General features: G+C 35.2%; 1 protein-coding gene across 2 annotated transcripts in view; it reads right to left on the bottom strand.

The window, feature by feature from the left end:
- Positions 1-17,937, bottom strand: part of sns (sticks and stones) — a 263,332-nt gene that overhangs the window by 68,271 nt on the left and 177,124 nt on the right. For both annotated transcript variants that reach the window (XM_053765040.1, XM_053765038.2), the window contains one exon: positions 15,256-15,409. In XM_053765040.1, the coding sequence (XP_053621015.1) occupies positions 15,256-15,409 (154 nt within the window). The remainder of the gene's footprint in view (positions 1-15,255; positions 15,410-17,937) is intronic.

The following is a 17,937-nucleotide window of genomic DNA, read 5'->3' as shown; positions in this document are numbered from 1 at the left end:
CCAGTGAAATATAATAGTAAACTTTCACAAATTTGTCAAGTGAAAACCAAATAGTTATTTTACGTAGCCGCACAAGATCGCATGTCATTCATCCCTTACAAACAGTTTGCGCAAGGGCCGCAAAACTACAAAAGATAGGTCCAAAATTGGTCCAAAAGACGAACGGTCCAATTTCAGCCCCCCTTTGATCCTATTGGGCAGAATGAGACCGTTGTGAAAGCGTCTCCTTTCGGCCCTAACGAAGGCAAGGTCGTCCCCATTTCATTCAGAGGGAACATTAATCAATCAATCGTTAGGGCTGGGTTTTTGGACAAGTTTTTGTCCCAAGACGTGAAGTTTTTGAAGTTGGCAACTTTGGCAACACGCGAAAGTGTTGCTTCTGTCCGTTTTCTTTGTATAAAATAATGGAATTGGTTTTTGTGGGGATTAAGCTAAGCTTGGATTGGTGTATTATAGTGAAACGATAAAAATATTGATAATAATTCCAATGCCCAAAATGTGAAGTACCCAGGTATGTTTTTGCTTGGAACATAAAAGTGTAACAAGTGACGACCTCGGTGGCGCAGTGGTAAGGTTCTTGCCACTGAACCGAGAGGTTCCCGGGTTCGATCCCCGGTCGGGTCATGATGGAAAATGATCTTTTTCTGATTGGCCCGGGTCTTGGATGTTAATCTATATATATATTTGTTATAAAATATAGTATCGTTGAGTTAGTATCCCATAACACAAGTCTCGAACTTACTTTGGGGCTAGCTCAATCTGTGTGATTTGTCCTAATATATTTATTTATTTTAAGTTGTTCGCCGCGAACTTAGATCTCGCGAACACAAAAAAAAAATTGACGAGTTTTTACAAAATTGTGAATATTTCAAAAACGACTTAACCGATTTTGTTGCCCCACGAACTTAAAAATTCTATTGATAGATGCTACATACATTTTAAATTTGGTCAAAATCTGACCAACGGTTCGAAAGTTATCGCGTTACAATATAAGTGTATACATAAAATACAAAAAATGTATTTTTGTCTCAAGTTGAATGGCTTCGCTCGCTTGGGGTCGCTTCAGTTTAATTATCCTATTTTATAAATAAGTAAAGTACTGGTACAATATTAATTTTATTAATTAAAAATAAAAAATCTTTATTTTAAAAAATGTGCGACACTAATGAATGAATCTCTACACGCCGCGTTAAAACAGTCGTGAAATTCCCCCTCGGTCAATTATATTTATGAATGTATGAACAAATGAAAGAACGAATGAACGTTCGAACTAACGAATGAATACATTATTAAAGTAGGTAAGAAAAGTAAGCATAACATAGGCGTAGCCATATGGAAACAATAGTATAGATAGTCATTTGATCAATAACTATAATCGCAACTTACAAGAGCTTATATTAAGCTACAAGCTTCATGTTGCGCTGTTGCAAGCTTACGTCAAATCGGTTTACAATAATATTGACGTTTCGAGGAGATGCGAGCTTTCAGAAGTTTGCTAATTTGAAAACTTTCTACAATGAGCTTGTGGCTTCGTTATGAAAGCTCATTGGATTTTTAGGGTTCCGTACCCTGATAGTAAAACTCAATAGTTTTACTAAGACTCCGTTGTTAATTCAAAAATAGAATTTATGAATTGTGGATAATTTTGAAAATATATAGATTGAATTAAAACATTGCAGCTCCAACTAGTATTATAAATGCGAAAGTTTGTGAGGATGTATGTGTGTATGTTTGTTACTCTTTCACACAAAATCTACTGGACATTATTGTTAGACAAATAAAAAAAAACCCCAAACTTTGAATATTCATTTCGCTACAACTTTTTAATGGCTGAACCGATTTCGATCAAACATATCTAAGAACCACCGCATAAAAATTAGCTATCAAATAAAAAAACTGCATCCATATAGGTTCATCCGTTGATGAGCTACGGTGCCGCATACATAGACCGACTCACTTAGCGGTCAAACGTATAACACCCCTCTTTTTGCGTCGGGAGTTTAAAACTAAACTAGAAACCCCCGTTTCCGAAGTCGCTGTCATCCTCTCATCAGCTAGAACAGAACTGACGGCTTCCAAACGACTGAACGCACATTGTCCAAACATAAAAACACTCGATTATATTCTCATGTAAATTAAATAGATTAAATAGATCATTTTCCATCATGACCCGACCGGGGATCGAACCCGGGACCTCTCGGTTCAGAGGCAAGTACTTTACCATTGCGCCACCAAGGTCGAAATCAAAATCAAATCATTTATTCAGAAATTAGGCCTTCACAGGCACTTTTTCACGTCATATTCTAAATTAAATGATGTTTACCAAAGCTACAAACTACTAGCATTTCGGAACGACCACCAGGTCGTCGATATATATTCAATATAGGTAGATAGATTCGATCAATTTTGCCTTGGCTTCACAAAGAGGTCCTACAAAGAAAAACACTTGAGACATGGAGTATCTATTTTCAATATGGCGCAATTTACAAGCGGAACACGATTACAATATACTTTAATTTTTCGACCTTAAAATAGGGCCACTAAGCTTAAATAGTCAGACACATTAGGCTACAAAAGCATTCAACATCATGGAATGCGTTTGTTAAACTCATTAAAATATGTTATTTAATCACCACATATTTTAATGAGTTATTTTTTACGCTAGCCACGAGCTAATTTTATTAATTGTAAATATCTGTAATAAAATCCTGCTAAAATTACAAATGATTGTGCGTATTTGTTACTTTTTCACGCAAAATCTACTAAACGGATTATTATGAAATTTGGTATGTGTTATTCCAGATTGGAAACCTGGAAAACACATAGGGTACTCTTTTATCCCTAAATTCCCACGGAAGCACTAAGCCTCGAGGCACTCGAGGAGTATATAACTTACAAATAGGAAATCAAGTAATATAAAGGTATTAAGGTACTCATGTAAATAGAAACTTGGCCCAGTGACAGTAAAATGCAAAAATACCTATTTTATTTAGTGATTATCACTCAATCATGTAAAATTTACTGTAATATATTATTTTTTATCTATAGCTAGCTAGCCACGAAAATAAAAATAAACTTTTAGTGTTTTTAAATTATTTATAACATTAATATTTAAGTTTATTGTAATTTTCTTTTTTGTACACGCCAATGCCTCTTTTTTCCCATTCTTCTTTCGCCTACTGGAAGAAATTTCTATAGACATAAGTAGTAACTTTGTACTTAGTTTCCTATTTGTAAGTTTTATATTTACACTGTTAGGTTGATTACTTAAATAAATAAATAAATAAATTAATTTAAAACCTGGTCCATCGTGGTACGGACTAAAAAACTACTTAAAATTCGTCGCTAGAAAATCGCTACAACTTTCAACTTGTACCATACGTCATTCGGAGACCGTTTCTACCGTCCTTTATAAACGGTGTTTGGTATCGCTTGTCGAATCGTTATGCTCGTATTGTTATTGCATACATTTGATTGTAGTGTGTTCTCAACAAACAATACGTATACGAATATCCTATATCTATAATATCTGATGGTATATTAAAATGATATGATTCTCAGATAGTTTCGACCGCTGCGCCCGCGCTGTCTATCTTTTCCGCTTTCACGGCCAAACCGCTTGAACAATTTTGATGACAATTGGTATGCGTGTAGTTAATGAAACTGTTGAAATGAAGACTACGTTTTTTTTTCACAAATCAACCCCCAAATGACTATAATGGGGGGTGAAAGTTTATATGAAAATCGTCTGTTCCGCTTTCGTAGATAAATTCACGTGGGCGAAGCAAGGCGCTGGCAAGAGCTAGTAATCACACTATCTATTGGTGAAAACCGTACAAAAATTAGTCCGTTCCGGATTAATTTTTAGGGTTCCGTACCACAGAAGGTAAAAACGGAACCCTTATAGGATCACTTCGTTGTCCGTCTGTCAAGACCCTTTTTCTCAGGAACGTGTAAAGGTATAAAATTTCTTTCAATTGGAAAAAATCAAACTTATACGTTAACGCGATCAAAAAATATATTTTGCGATTTCACAAGGGAATCAAAACCAATAGGGTACTTCCTGATGACCTAGAATCATGAAATTTGGGATAAAATAAGGGATACACACTACATACTATGCTGATATAGGGAAAAATCCAAAAATTGGTAATTTGTACTTACATCACAGAAAAGAAGTTATATTTGTAATTAGTTTCGTATAAAATTAATGCATACGCCTGCTTTTCGAATTTCCCACTAGATGGCTTTACGGGACGACTAAGGTACTAATTCCCAAAGAGGGTTGACGTGAGGCAGGCGGCCGGTTATAAAATCACAGAGGAATCTTAAAAATTTTGTACGGAACCTTCGGTGCGCGAGTGTAACTCGCACTTGACCGTTTTTTTTTGTATAAAACGTAAGTATTAAACTTTGTTCATCAGTTCATCGTCAAGATTTTTTTTGAAATCTTTTTGTTTACAGCAAAAGCCGTCAAGATAAAACCACAGACAGACAGAGACCCGCAAAAACTTACTATTTGATAACACGTTATCACACACAAAGGAAATGATAAATGACCCAGACAGAGTTCGAAGAACTTCGACGGACAACGGTCCGGACAGAAATTGGACAGTTTTCAAAATATTACATTGCTATATTTGATGAGTGTAATATTGTATTATCACTAGTGAATTCTCATGATACATAGCTCGTGGCCCATCCTTACATATTATAAAACAAAGTCCCCTGCCGCGTTCGTCTGTCTGTCGACGATAAACTCAGAAACTACGTACTGCACGGATTTTCACCAATAGATAGTGTGGTTCCTGAGGAAGGTTTAGGTTATAACATATAATTTATTATGTGTTTACCCGAGCGAAGCCAGGACGGGACGCTAGTAATAGAGTAAATCCGATTTCCTTACCTTATACATTTATCTATCGGCGAAAATCGAATGGCGATAATTTATTTACAGGACAAAATGGACATTTTTAAAAAAGTCCAAATGGGCTTTAATATCTCGGCAGATTTGGAAGACATCTCGATTGTTTAACCGGATATTACGAGCAAAATGTCTCTAACCCACCACGAAAAAGATGGAGAAAAACCAAAAAAACTTTTTCGACGAAATGTGCTTTCGACGAAGAGTGATTCTGTGAAACTGTGGACACACCAATCACAGTGCGCCATTGTGACGCAACGACAACTACATCGCAATGTGATTGGTCCGCTGCGTCTCACTACGAATCTATTACATTGTAAGAAATAAAATGCAAAAACACACTCGGAAAAGATCTGAGAAAAGTGATAGGTGAGTAGTTATAATATAGTATAAGGTAGTGAGTTTCGATTGCGTGAGAATTTGGCTTAATTAGTGAGAATTTGGCTTCTTTTTTAATGATAATCGTTCGAAATACATACCTGCTTTCCAGCGGTCGGGTGAAACACAAAACGCGAGGACAACGTTAACTCGTAAACCCGTCAAAAGCTATTGTAGGACAGTACACGTTCGTATTTTATCGATATTGATAAATTGTCATGTCGCGCACCACTAAGCTAACTTTAGGGCGCAACCACACTGCAAAAACAGTAGAAATTGAACTATTACTCCGATAAATCAAAGAAATTTTCGGACACCGATTTTCAATGTTAATTTTCATGTTTCAATTAATTCTAATATCAAAAGTTGACAAGAGAATAAACGAAGTTTGTAATTGTATTTTGCGGGATCGATTTCTGATAAATAGTTATTTACAAATGCGTCTGTGTAAAATAAAGTGAATATAGAACTCACCGAAGTGCTAGTAGTTTGCAGCTTTGGTAAATATAATTTAATTTAGAATATAAAGTGAAGAAGTGCCCGTGAAGGCCTTTTCTAATTTCTGTATAAATGATTTGATTTTAATTTTGTTTTGATTTGATTTATAAGAATTTCATCGTTGTAGCAGCCCGTCCCAGCTTCGCTCGGGTAAAACCATAATAAAACTTTCACAGAAATCACCCTATAGATAATCAGACTTAATTCAAAATAATTGAAGTTCAGGATTCGAACCATCAACAGTGACAGCGTGAATTCAATGGTGTTTACCGCTGAGCCGTCTACTCATATCTTTAGATGACGAAATTTTGAATGGGATTATTTGTTATTTCTTTTCACCCTCATTTAACTACCCTAAAGGTCAAATTTTAAAAAATCCTGAAACACGTGTTTCATTATTTTTGTTGCATTGCATTTGTGCCAAGTTTCAAGTAGATCAGTAAAGATTTTCGTTGTTTTTCATACAAACTTTACCCCCAATTTTTACCCCTTTAGGGGTATAATTTGGAAAATTCCTTTCTTATCTGAGCACTACGTAATAACCTAAAGCTACTGCCCAAATTTCGCGTTTATAGCTTCTGTGGTTTAGGCTGGGCGTTGATAAGTAAAAAACGCTTTTTCTTTTATATATAATATATAGATTATTCTTTGGTATACAGGTTTTTTTTTTGTTTATTCCTTCGTTTCATTGAGGAGCAAAGGGTTCTAGCCCATACAGCCAAGTCTTTTGTTAAATATTTTTTTGGAATAAAAGTGGCTATAGTCCACTGAAGAATAAAGAAGGCGTTAGCCATGTCTGTATTGGATATAAAACAGTTAAGGCCTAAGATCTTAAAGCTTAGTCTTTAGTGTTGGTATACAAGTTTTGGCATAAAATATTTATGTCTGTATAAGGCATAACTGCTTTTAACTACGACCTCGGTGGCGCAGTGGTAAAGTTCTTGCCACTGAACCGAGAGGTCGCGGGTTGGATCCCCGTTCGGGTCATGATGGAAAATGATATTTTTTTGATTGGCCCGGGTCTTGGATGTTTATCTATCTGTATTTGTTATAAAATATAGTATCGTTGAGTTAGTGTCCCATAACACAAGTCTCGAACTTACTTTGGGGCTAGCTCAATCTGTATGATTCGTCCTAATATATTTATTTATTTTATTTATTTATTTTTGGCATACGGGTAAATGTGGCAATAAACTTTTAGGTTAGATTAGATTATGCTTCATATAATTACGCGTATAATATTTGAAGCATAATCTAATCGTTATGCATAAGAACGTTAAGCTTAAAAAGCTCTTAGCTTTCTCGCCAGTTCGATCCATGAGATTCCCATCTCCCGGAATACACGCGAATGTATTTTACTAGCGGCTCGTCCCGGCTTCGCTCGGATAAAATTATAACAAAATAAATACCTAAATCTCCCTCGATAATCGCACTATCTATCACAAAAAACGGCATTTAGACGCAGTCACACACTGTCTGCGTCTAAATGTCGGTGGGTACTCGTCATGTCGGATGTCTTTAGGCGGCTTGAATAAAATCTGCCTCCAGTGCGAAAATTGTCTCGGCCAAGTATTTGTAACCTTTTCATTTTGATCAATGGATACAATAATTAAATTCTAATTGTTTCTCCGATAGTGACCCGAATTCTTGTGAAAATTGTTATATTATATTATTAAGTGACTTGAAAAGTCCAAATTATAATGATAGATCTTTACAGGACGGCATTAATTTTATAATATTAAACATTTTCAAATTTTTGAAGTGTCGGATATAATATCTAATTAACTTTTAACTACCTATAATGTAATCGTCTTCTGTCGTACGACCCGTGTTACTAACAGACTAGATGTTGCCCGGGGCTTCGCTCTCATGGGAATTTTGAGATAAAAAAACAGGCTATAGAAATCTTGGATAATGTACCTTTCTAATGGTGAAAGAAATTTTGAAATCGGTTCAGTAGTTTCGAACATTACCCGCCTCAAACATACAAACTCACAAACGCTTATCTCTTTATAATGATAGTATAAGAATATCCTTTTATAAAACAACATGCCCGTGGCTTCGCCACCGTTTTCCTAAGCGAGAAATTATTTTTCCGGAATGAATGTCCCTATGTTCTTCTCCATACTTCACACTACACGTATGCAAAATTTCAAGAAGATTAGTTGAGTAGATAGAGCGTGAAGAGGTAACAAACTTACTTTCGCATTTATAATATTAGTTAGGAAAATATTAATATAATATTAATATAATCTCAAGTACACTAAGGGTAGAGGTCAAGCAGCCTTCCCCTATCATCTTACACAATGACATCAAAACAACAAGTTGTCAGTCAAAAGTGGATTCTATGGCGTCTGACACGAGGAAAATAAGGTAATTATATCATAAAAAATACGTCAACAGCCATAGGAATACAATTATGTGTGAAAGGAAGAAAGAAAAAAATATTTGCAAAAAAAAAAACAATATTAATACAAATATCTGTGTAATAACAAGTCTATTTGTTAGACAAAATAAAAACCCCGACTTTCCAATATTCATTTCGCTACAACTTTTGAACGGCTGAACCGATTTTGATCAAACATATCTAAGAACCACCGTGTAAAAATTAGCTATAAAAAAAAAACCGCATCCAAATCGATTCACCCGTTGATGAGCTACGGTGGCACGTACACAGATAGACAGACACACTTAGCGGTCAAACTTATAACACCGCTCTTTTTGCGTCGGTGGTTAATAAAAGCTAAGCTTACCGATTAATGGGTATTGGTGTGCTGGGCGTGTGGTTCCGCCCTAGAATAGGACCACTGAGGGACACAAATGCTTAACATCTGATTGGCAACGGTAGGTGGGATTCCCAAGGAGGGATGACGTGAGCTGATGTCGTGAATATTGTGTGTGACAATGGTCCGACAACTAGGAATCTAATCTCCGACACTCTGCGGCTGAGGAAGAAATTGGGAATATACTCAGATAAGAGTGAGAGAGAGAGAGAGAGAGAGAGAGAGTGGAATATACAATTAAATGGATATGAGTGCGCACAAAAAATGCTGGGCAAAAGTTAAACGAAAGATATTACGAAGCTAGTTTTCTCTGTGTACTATACTAATAATGTCTAAACAAAACCCTCGTTTTACAGTCAAGAGCTTAAATTGTAATATTCCTACCCTCTTAACAATAACTTGGGTTCTGTTCTGTGTTGAGGAAATTTTATGGTACGGTCTGTACCATATTTTCGTATATTTTAGACGTACTGATAAAATAATAGTATTAGAATCGTTTTTAACCCCCGACGCAAAAAGAGGAGTGTTCTAAGTTTAACGTGTCTGTCTGTGACATCGTAGCTCCCATACGGATGAACCGATTTTCGTTTAGTTTTTATTCGTGTCATAGATAATTTTATCCCGAGTATTCATAGCCATGTTTCATGAAAATCGGTTCAGCCGTCCATAAGTTGTAGCGAAATGATTATTGAATAATAATAATAATAAATATATTAGGACAAATCACAGAGATTGAGCTAGCCCCAAAGTAAGTTCGAGACTTGTGTTATGGGATACTAACTCAACGATACTATATTTTATAACAAATACATATATAGATAAACATTCAAGACCCGGGCCAATCTGAAAAAGATCATTTTCCATCATGACCCGACCGGGGATCGAACCCGGGACCTCTCGGTTCAGTGGCAAGAACTTTACCACTGCGCCACCGAGGTCGTCATGGAAAGTCGGGGTTTTTTATTTTATTTTTTTATATTAGCGTTGATTGAATGAAAGGTAAATTGCTGTTTACGATTTATAACGTCTAAAATAACTACTTACTAGATCTCGTTCAAACCAATTTTCGGTGGAAGTTTACGGACAGATAGACAGACATGAAATCTATAAGGGTTCCGTTTTTGCCATTTGGCTACGGAACCCTAAAAAGATTACTGTGCCAAATATATACATAGAAATCGATTAATAATTTTTGAGTTTATTACAATACACATCTAATAGATTTTGATTTGTCCGTAGCTTCGTTCGCGTGGAATTTGCCAGGATCTAATCAGTCTTTCGTTATACGCGCAAATCTCAAAACCCACTGAATGAAATTGGATAAGGTTTTTATAGTCGCAGTAAATGAACTGTACTTCAAAACTGAGACAGGTATTTAATAAGTTTAACGTGAACGAAGTAGCGGGTAAGAGCTAGTTTTATAATATCAATAGAATAATAATTGCTAAGACAAAATCCAGGAGTGCTGTGTAAAGGAAAAAGTAGGTTAGCAGACCCTGGATTTCAACGCTCCACGGCTGAGGAAGAAACCGGGAAAGAGTGAAAATATTAAGGTAAATATTCGACATAATATTGAGGTTATGTCGCTGACATTGTAACACAATATTTCAATAATTTTCAAGTATACTTTTGTTTATATTGAGAAGTCTTTGAGAGAAAATTTCAGTTCACCGAATGTTGATATCAATATTATACATGAATGAGCAAATAATTTACCAGAAACTTATATATTTAACGTAAGTATGTACTGATGTTTAGTGAAGGCACACGGATTTATTGTATATATATATATACATCTATTTTACATACATTATCGAAGCGGTGGGTGGTGTAATGGTTATGAGGGCCGCCTGTGGATCGAAAGGTCCAATGTTCGAATCCTAATCGTGCCACATGAGTTTGTATACCAATTTGACTTATATATGTATAGTAGTTTTCATCGACCCCCACTTGCTTCTGATTTAAATGATTGTTGTTTTCCTTCACCGGAAACTTCCGGTGTAGGGAAACATCGTGAAACCTGCACACTGGTTGATTATTAACTTGTGTGTGAAACGGAGAAGGCAATGGCAAACCACTCCATTAATAGTGTCAAGAAAGTTGTTGTGTTTATTTCATTCCACAAAATGTCCGTGTAGTAAACCGTTGAGGAGTTTCCACGACTCGAGCAGTTCCTGGGTACACTATCAGGACATAATAATGCATTGTCATCCAAATTTAACGTGTTTACAAAATTTCAGCTCAATCGGTTGAAGATATCTGCTTCAAAATTGAGTTAAAATATTACACAAAATATGGGACGTAATAGTTACATTGCATGTTAAACAAAAGTTTGTAAAAAGTAGGTGAGTGGACAATGGGCTTCAATGATTAACGACTAAGGAAGAACCATGATAATGTTTGGATAAAGAGAGACTAATAGAGCTAAATAATTAATGAATTTATAATTTTATTACGGAACCTTTTAAAGCAGTCTTCAGAGGCTAGTTTTCATTGAAGTAAAACATCGTGAGGAAACCTACTTGCCAATAGCGGTAGATAGTATTAAAAGTGACAGATGCCTTTAGGCGACTTGAATAAAATCTGCCACTAGTGTTAGCAAGAACACACCCGATAAGAAAACAAGTATATTTGTTAGACAAATTAAAAAAAAACCCGAGTTTCAATATTCATTTCGCTACAACTTTATTGAAATATATTTTAGAACCACCGCATAAAAATTAGCTTTCAAATTAATAAAAAACAGCATCCAAATCGGTTCACCCGTTGATGAGCTACGTTGCTACGTACACAGACAGACACATTTAGCGGTCAAATTTATAACATCCCTCTTTTTGCGTCGGGGCTTAAAAAATAACCTAAAAAAACAAATGTCGTTCTACCAAATTATGCGTAATAAATAGTAAAACAACGAAACTTTCGTCCGATCCGGTGTGCTACGACATTTTAACTCGATTATCGATAATCGGGTCCCATCACTACGCGAGTGCAGTTAGTGGGCTCCGTAAATCAGCTTCCGGCAAGGTCTTAATACAATTTTACAAGTGACGTACAAATAGACTGACGTTATCGATATTTTATGATTTGTTGTTCGGAGAAAATACAATTTTGTTCCTTTCTTTTTTTACTCATAAAATTATCTGATTTGACTTTTTAAGAGCTCTTTGACGACCTCGGTGGCGCAGTGGTAAAGTGCTTACCTCTGAACCGTGAGGACCCGGGTCGATCCCCGGTCGGGTCATGATGGAAAATCATCTTTTTCTGATTGGCCCAGGTCTTGGATGTTTATTTATATATGTATTTGTTATAAAATATAGTATCGTTGAGTTAGTATCCCATAACATAAGTCTCGAACTTACTTTGGGGCTAGCTCAATCTGTGTGATTTGTCGTAATATAAAAAAAAATTAAACAAAAACTACGTCTCCTCTTTTATATTCGCGTATTCAGTTCCATTCGCGGCTGTGACGCCACGAAGTCTCACCTGTAAAACATAGCTTAAAATTATGGAGATACAGCTGTTATTTTACAACCATCCGCGTGCCTGACGTCAACCCTGCTTGTCCGCGGACAAGCAGGGATGATATTGTGTGTCCCTTAGTCGCCTCGTACGACATCCACAGGAGAATATGGCGTGGTGTTACATTATAATTTACAACACATATAAGCGCTAATTTATCTTATGAGTGATGTTTATCGTGCATATCTGTGTCATCGTAACAGATAATTTTATCCCGAGTGTTCTTAGCCATGTTTCATGAAAATCGGTTCAGCCGTTCAAAAGTTGTAGCGAAATTAATATTGAAAGTCGGGGGTTTTCTAATTTGTCTAACGAATAAACTTGTTATGAACAAAACTTTTAAATAATGTTTTCGTAAATAACTACATACGTTTTAATTTAAATGGGTATTATTATTTTGATTTTTGCTAAGCGATTTTCTCTTGTAATTTAGAGAATCTCGAACGAGCAATTTTCTTTAAATGTTTTTTCCACGAAAATCTCAAACATATTGAAAAAAATCAGGTCTCAACTTTCCTATATATAAAATTAATTATTTTGAACGGCTTATACTTATTGGAATATAGTAATGACATTGAGAAAACGTCTGGGTCCTTGTATATAGATAAAACGAAATTTAATATCATTTAGTTTCATTTTTACACATATATATATATATTTTTGTCAACTTTCAATAACTTATTGAATGTGCTTACATTTAACTTTAACTTTCGTTGACATTTCGGTAAATTGTGACATTATAATTAACCTGAATTCAATTTGGTTTCAATATACCTATTTAGAAAATTATATTCAGACAATGACATCCCCGAGGAAAATGTATGAATCAGCTGAATTTTTTTTTACGATTTCGGCGTTGCTCACATAAGTAAAGTTGCTCAGTAACATGTACAGAACATGCAAAGTGATGTCAAACTTTATAAAAAAATCACACAGTATATTAGCCAAATTCTGTCGAAGATTTGATCTGGTATCAGTCCGTTTGCGATTTATATGACACAAGTCGTGATAAAAGCACTATTCGTTACATAAATGCGAAAGTACTGTCTGTCATTATGATAAAGCTAGCGGGAATAAATTGTCTAATTAAAACAGTAAAAAAAATATTATAATAACAAGTTAATTTGTTAGACAAATTAAAAAAAAAACCCCGACTTTCAATACTTATTTCGCTAAAACTTTTTAAAACGGTTGAACCGATTCCGATCAAACATATCTAAGAATCACCGTATAAAAATTAGCTATCAAAAACCCATCCCAATCGGTTCACCTATTGATGAGCTACGGTGCCACGTGCACAGACAGACAGACACACTTAGCGGTCAAACTTATAACACTCTTCTTTTTGCGTCGGGGGTTAAAAAATATCTGCAGCATCTCTCATCTCAACATACATAAATACCTTTAGGCATTATATGTTATAATGTCGATAAAATCTATCGACTTCCCCCACCCCTAAGCCCGCCTATATAAATCATAGCGACATACGCCCTATCTGTTGCCGGCTTAATACGATCCCGAATAGGGGGTGTTTTTTACAACCCCCCACCCTTTCATTCTTAGAATCCGTTGTTTTCTTTTGTTACATGTTGTGATGGTTGCCAGAGCTTCCATGTTTTGTAAACATTGATATAAAGAATATTATGTAGACTAAGATGAAAAAACTCTGGAATCGAGCGGGAATTGAACCCGCGCCCCTACTGTCCATCCGGGACAGTGCTCTTGACCACTGAGCTATCGAGACCGTGCCAATTCGGCTGAATTAATTCTCTTTACGTCTTACGCCCAAGTTTTCTTTTCAAATTTTATTATTTTCAAAAATAAGTTAAAAAAACATAACAAATCCATTTAAATTATGTAGACTAGTTGATGGCTATGGCTTTGCGTACAAAAATAAATGTGCTTATGAGTCAAATTAATTTAAAAACTCATAGGTATTACGTGTCTAATGTCAGTTTGTTCGGGTACTTTCAACTCAATTTTGTAGCAGAAATTTAACAATGAATTTTCATAATTCCATAAAAATACATTGTCATTCCAATGCTGCAGCATTCGGTGCACGCAGTAGCCAGTATCGGCACCCGACGAGAGAACTAACTTCTCAATGGTTTACCTAGGTAATATGTTTGTCACGCGTCGAATATAACGAGATCTCTCTGATGGCAATAGAAACTTGAGTCTATTGCCAACGAACATAAATGTTGGAGTAATGTTATATGTGGCATTCCAAGCGTTTAAGTACCACTTGTGTGGTGTTAAAGTCTGAATTCAGATAGTTAAATATCGGTTGATCATATCGACATTGGTTTGGCATTGGTCGAAGCGGTGGTGGTGTAATGGTTAAGAACCCCGGCTGTGGATCGAAACGTCCCAGGTTCGAATCGTACTCGTGCCACATGAGTTTGTATACCAATCTGACTCGTGTATAGTAGTTTTCATCGACCACCACTTGCTTCCGGCGAAGGAAAAACATCGTGAGGAAACTTCCACAGTTCGCTATATAGCGTGTATGCGACTACCTGCCACTAGATGGCGATAATGTCAGATGCCTTTAGGCGACATGAATAAAAAATCTCACACAAGGTTAGCAATAACACACATATGATGATCATTACTTAGTAACGCCATTTCCTGTCTTCGCTCGGGTAAAACAATAATAAACTATACACATAAAAATATCTCAGGAATCCTATTATTTAAAAAGAAATCGCGTCAAAATCGGTAACGTAGCTATAAAGAACTAATATACTGGACAGACAGCGGGAAACGACTTTATTTTATAAGATTTGTATGTACAGTGATTAGTGTGTGTGTGAGTAAAACTAATTGAGATGAAAAAGTAAACGGACCCTAGGCTCCGACGTTAAAGGGCTGAGGAAGTGACCTAAATAAATATATAAGGACAAATCACACAGATTGAGCTAGCCCAAAAGTAAGTTCGACTCTTGTGTGGGTGGTATTGAGTAATGAAATTAAAACAGATAGATACACAAATCATCTCTCTCTATTGCTCTGTTCACAAAGGTGTTAGCAGTTACAACAATGTATTCATATAATGAGCAAATTTATGGCAAACTGCAATTAATTCCACCTTTGTTTAAGCTTCTTCTCACCCTGTTCTCTAAAATTAAATATATACTTTTCTTGACATACCTGTAAGCCATGCGGATTTGCTCGCCATTTTTATACCAAATGAGTTGCGCGGGCGGGTTGCCTCCTCGACTACGGCAGACCAATTCGAGGCTCTGTCCACGCCGCACTGTCTCTCCTTCCGCGTAGCCTTCGATGAAGGGCGCTCCGGGGGGATCTATAAGTGGAGGTTAAATGTAAATATAAGTTTATTCATACTTAAATTATTTAAGTCTTTCTGCTCCATGTTCCGCTTCAACGGCTAAACCGCTGGACCGATTTTTATGAAATTTGGTTTGCATGTAGTGAAAGAAACCTATTCAAACATAGACCAATTTATTTTAAAAAAATCAACCCCTAATTACTATAAGGCGGGGGGAAAGTTTGTATGAAAAATAATGTCTGTGCCGCTTTCGCAGAGAAATTCGTGCGGACGAAGTCGCGGACCAAAGCTAGTTTGTTCTGTGAAACAATAGAGAAAGAACGAAATAAAAAAAGATTTTAATATAAATGTAAATAAACACTATTTTTTTTCTGTTTGCAATTTACCAAACATTTAACATTTATCTTTATATATATATATTTATTTATAAATTATGAGAATTACGTTTTTTTTGTCAGCACACACCCTCGGGTTAATGAACTTTAGAAGCAATCTCCCTGCACAGTCATTCGGAAAAGTGTTTAACGTATTTTTTTTCTCTGTGGCGGAATTTCCTTATGAGTTTTCTCCCTTTGAAATGAGAGACTAATAAATTGGGTTCGTAATTTAAAATATTAAACGCTTCATTTTATTTTAAGTGTGCTCTTTTGCCGCTAAAAGGGAAGGATTTGTTTGACTTTTGTTCTTAAGTGTACTTTGAGGTAGGTTTTTGTAAATTTTAATATTTTTTTTCTCTGAAACACTGGCCGGTTTTTAATTTTCACCTGAAAAAGAATGGTATTTTTAAGTAAACACTCCGATCAATTAGCTTAAATGCTTCACTTGACAGATATTAATTTTTAAGGTTATAAATTCGAAGAATTTTCGTTTGTATTTTGAAATTATGGAAATTTTAAACATGTACGAAAATAATAATAAATAAATTATAAATATATTAGGACAAATCACACAGATTGAGCTAGCCCCAAAGTAAGTTCGAGACTTGTGTTATGGGATGCTAACTCAACGATACTATATTTTATAACATATACATATATAGATAAACATCCAAGACCCGGGCCAATCAGAAAAATATCATTTTCCATTATGACCTGACCGGGGATCGAACCCGGGACCTCTCGGTTCAGAGGCAATCACTTTATCACTTCGCCACTAAGGTCGTCAACTAAACAATAAATAAGTTTAATCATGTATATATATTTTTATTTATTTAAGTAATTGAAATAAATTGAAACTGGAACAAAACAAATGGAAACAAAATGAAAACCCGGACATTCGTATTTCACTATTTAAAAAAAATATAAAAAAAATATGTACAAATATAATTTATTTTCAATATAATTTAGATTATTTCTGTCTGTGGCCTCTTTTGTTTTATTTTTTAAGAAAAAGAAAGCCTAGCTTGATATATTCATTTGATAAAAAAATTAATGAAAGAAAAAAAATACAGTAGGGAGTATTACTGCACATTTATCCCGCCAGAGTGCAGCACTGTATGTTAGGTATACAAAAGCTTTGCCGCCTTTTGCTATGTCGATTAAAAAGTTTATTTTAGATTACTTTATTAATCCTTTCATTGTGTAAGCATTCGTTTGTGAAAATATACAACAATGTAGCATATTCGGGTGCCGGAATATTGGGAAACATCGTTTTCCATATGATAAACTTAGAAAACTATGGGATACGCCTCACGCTGTAAAATTTTCGAGCCAGTAAACGGTCGAAATGAAGCTCGGAACACTTGAAGTGAAGACTTATAAAATATGGACTTCATACAGGTAAGATCTTCAGTCAAAACCAAGTTTATATCAGTTTATGACCACAGTTGACCAAATAATGCAGAACATAACCTAAAATATTATTATTATTTTCAGGATAATCCACTAAATCCTTCCTTTTTCCTTTAAACTCGCACCACGATTGCGTAGAAGATATTTTTGGTCGTAAATCTGCAACAATATTGAAAATTGGCGCTTTTTGACCACTAATTTAAATAATATTAATAATTTATTTTTTTACAACTAATTTTACCGCCAGTAGTAGCGCCATCTGCGCTGAGCTTTGCGTAATGTGCCCTATTATCCGAAGTATATATGAATATATATGAATATATATGAATATATAACTATGTTTTTTATTTTTGATAAATTTATTATTACGCTATAAAAACGTATTAAAAACAATAATAATAATCCCAGATCAAAAAATATATCCTTCCTATAAAACCAATTGAGTATAAACTATATCGTAAAATAAAACAGGGAACTGACTAGAATGTTTTTTACTATACCATAAACAATATGTTTGGGCAGTTAAAGTCTATGGTCCGTGGAATATGAACACTAGAAAACGCTCGTACAAGAACAATTTATAGAAAAATTCAATTTTGTGTACAGTAAACAGCACATCAAGTTACCCTGTATAAACCTGTATGGCGAGGTAATAGTGGCGAGTTTGCAATGAATTTGGGTATGTTGATATGTGCTGTTGACAGTACCTAATAGGAACAAAAATGTGTATACGAAAAATTGTATTTGTTAAAA

This window comes from Plodia interpunctella, chromosome 26, assembly GCF_027563975.2.
Source record: "Plodia interpunctella isolate USDA-ARS_2022_Savannah chromosome 26, ilPloInte3.2, whole genome shotgun sequence".
Taxonomy (NCBI): domain Eukaryota; kingdom Metazoa; phylum Arthropoda; class Insecta; order Lepidoptera; family Pyralidae; genus Plodia; species Plodia interpunctella.
The sequence above is the reverse complement of the archived record's forward strand: the minus strand, read 5'-3'. Positions and strand labels throughout refer to the sequence as shown.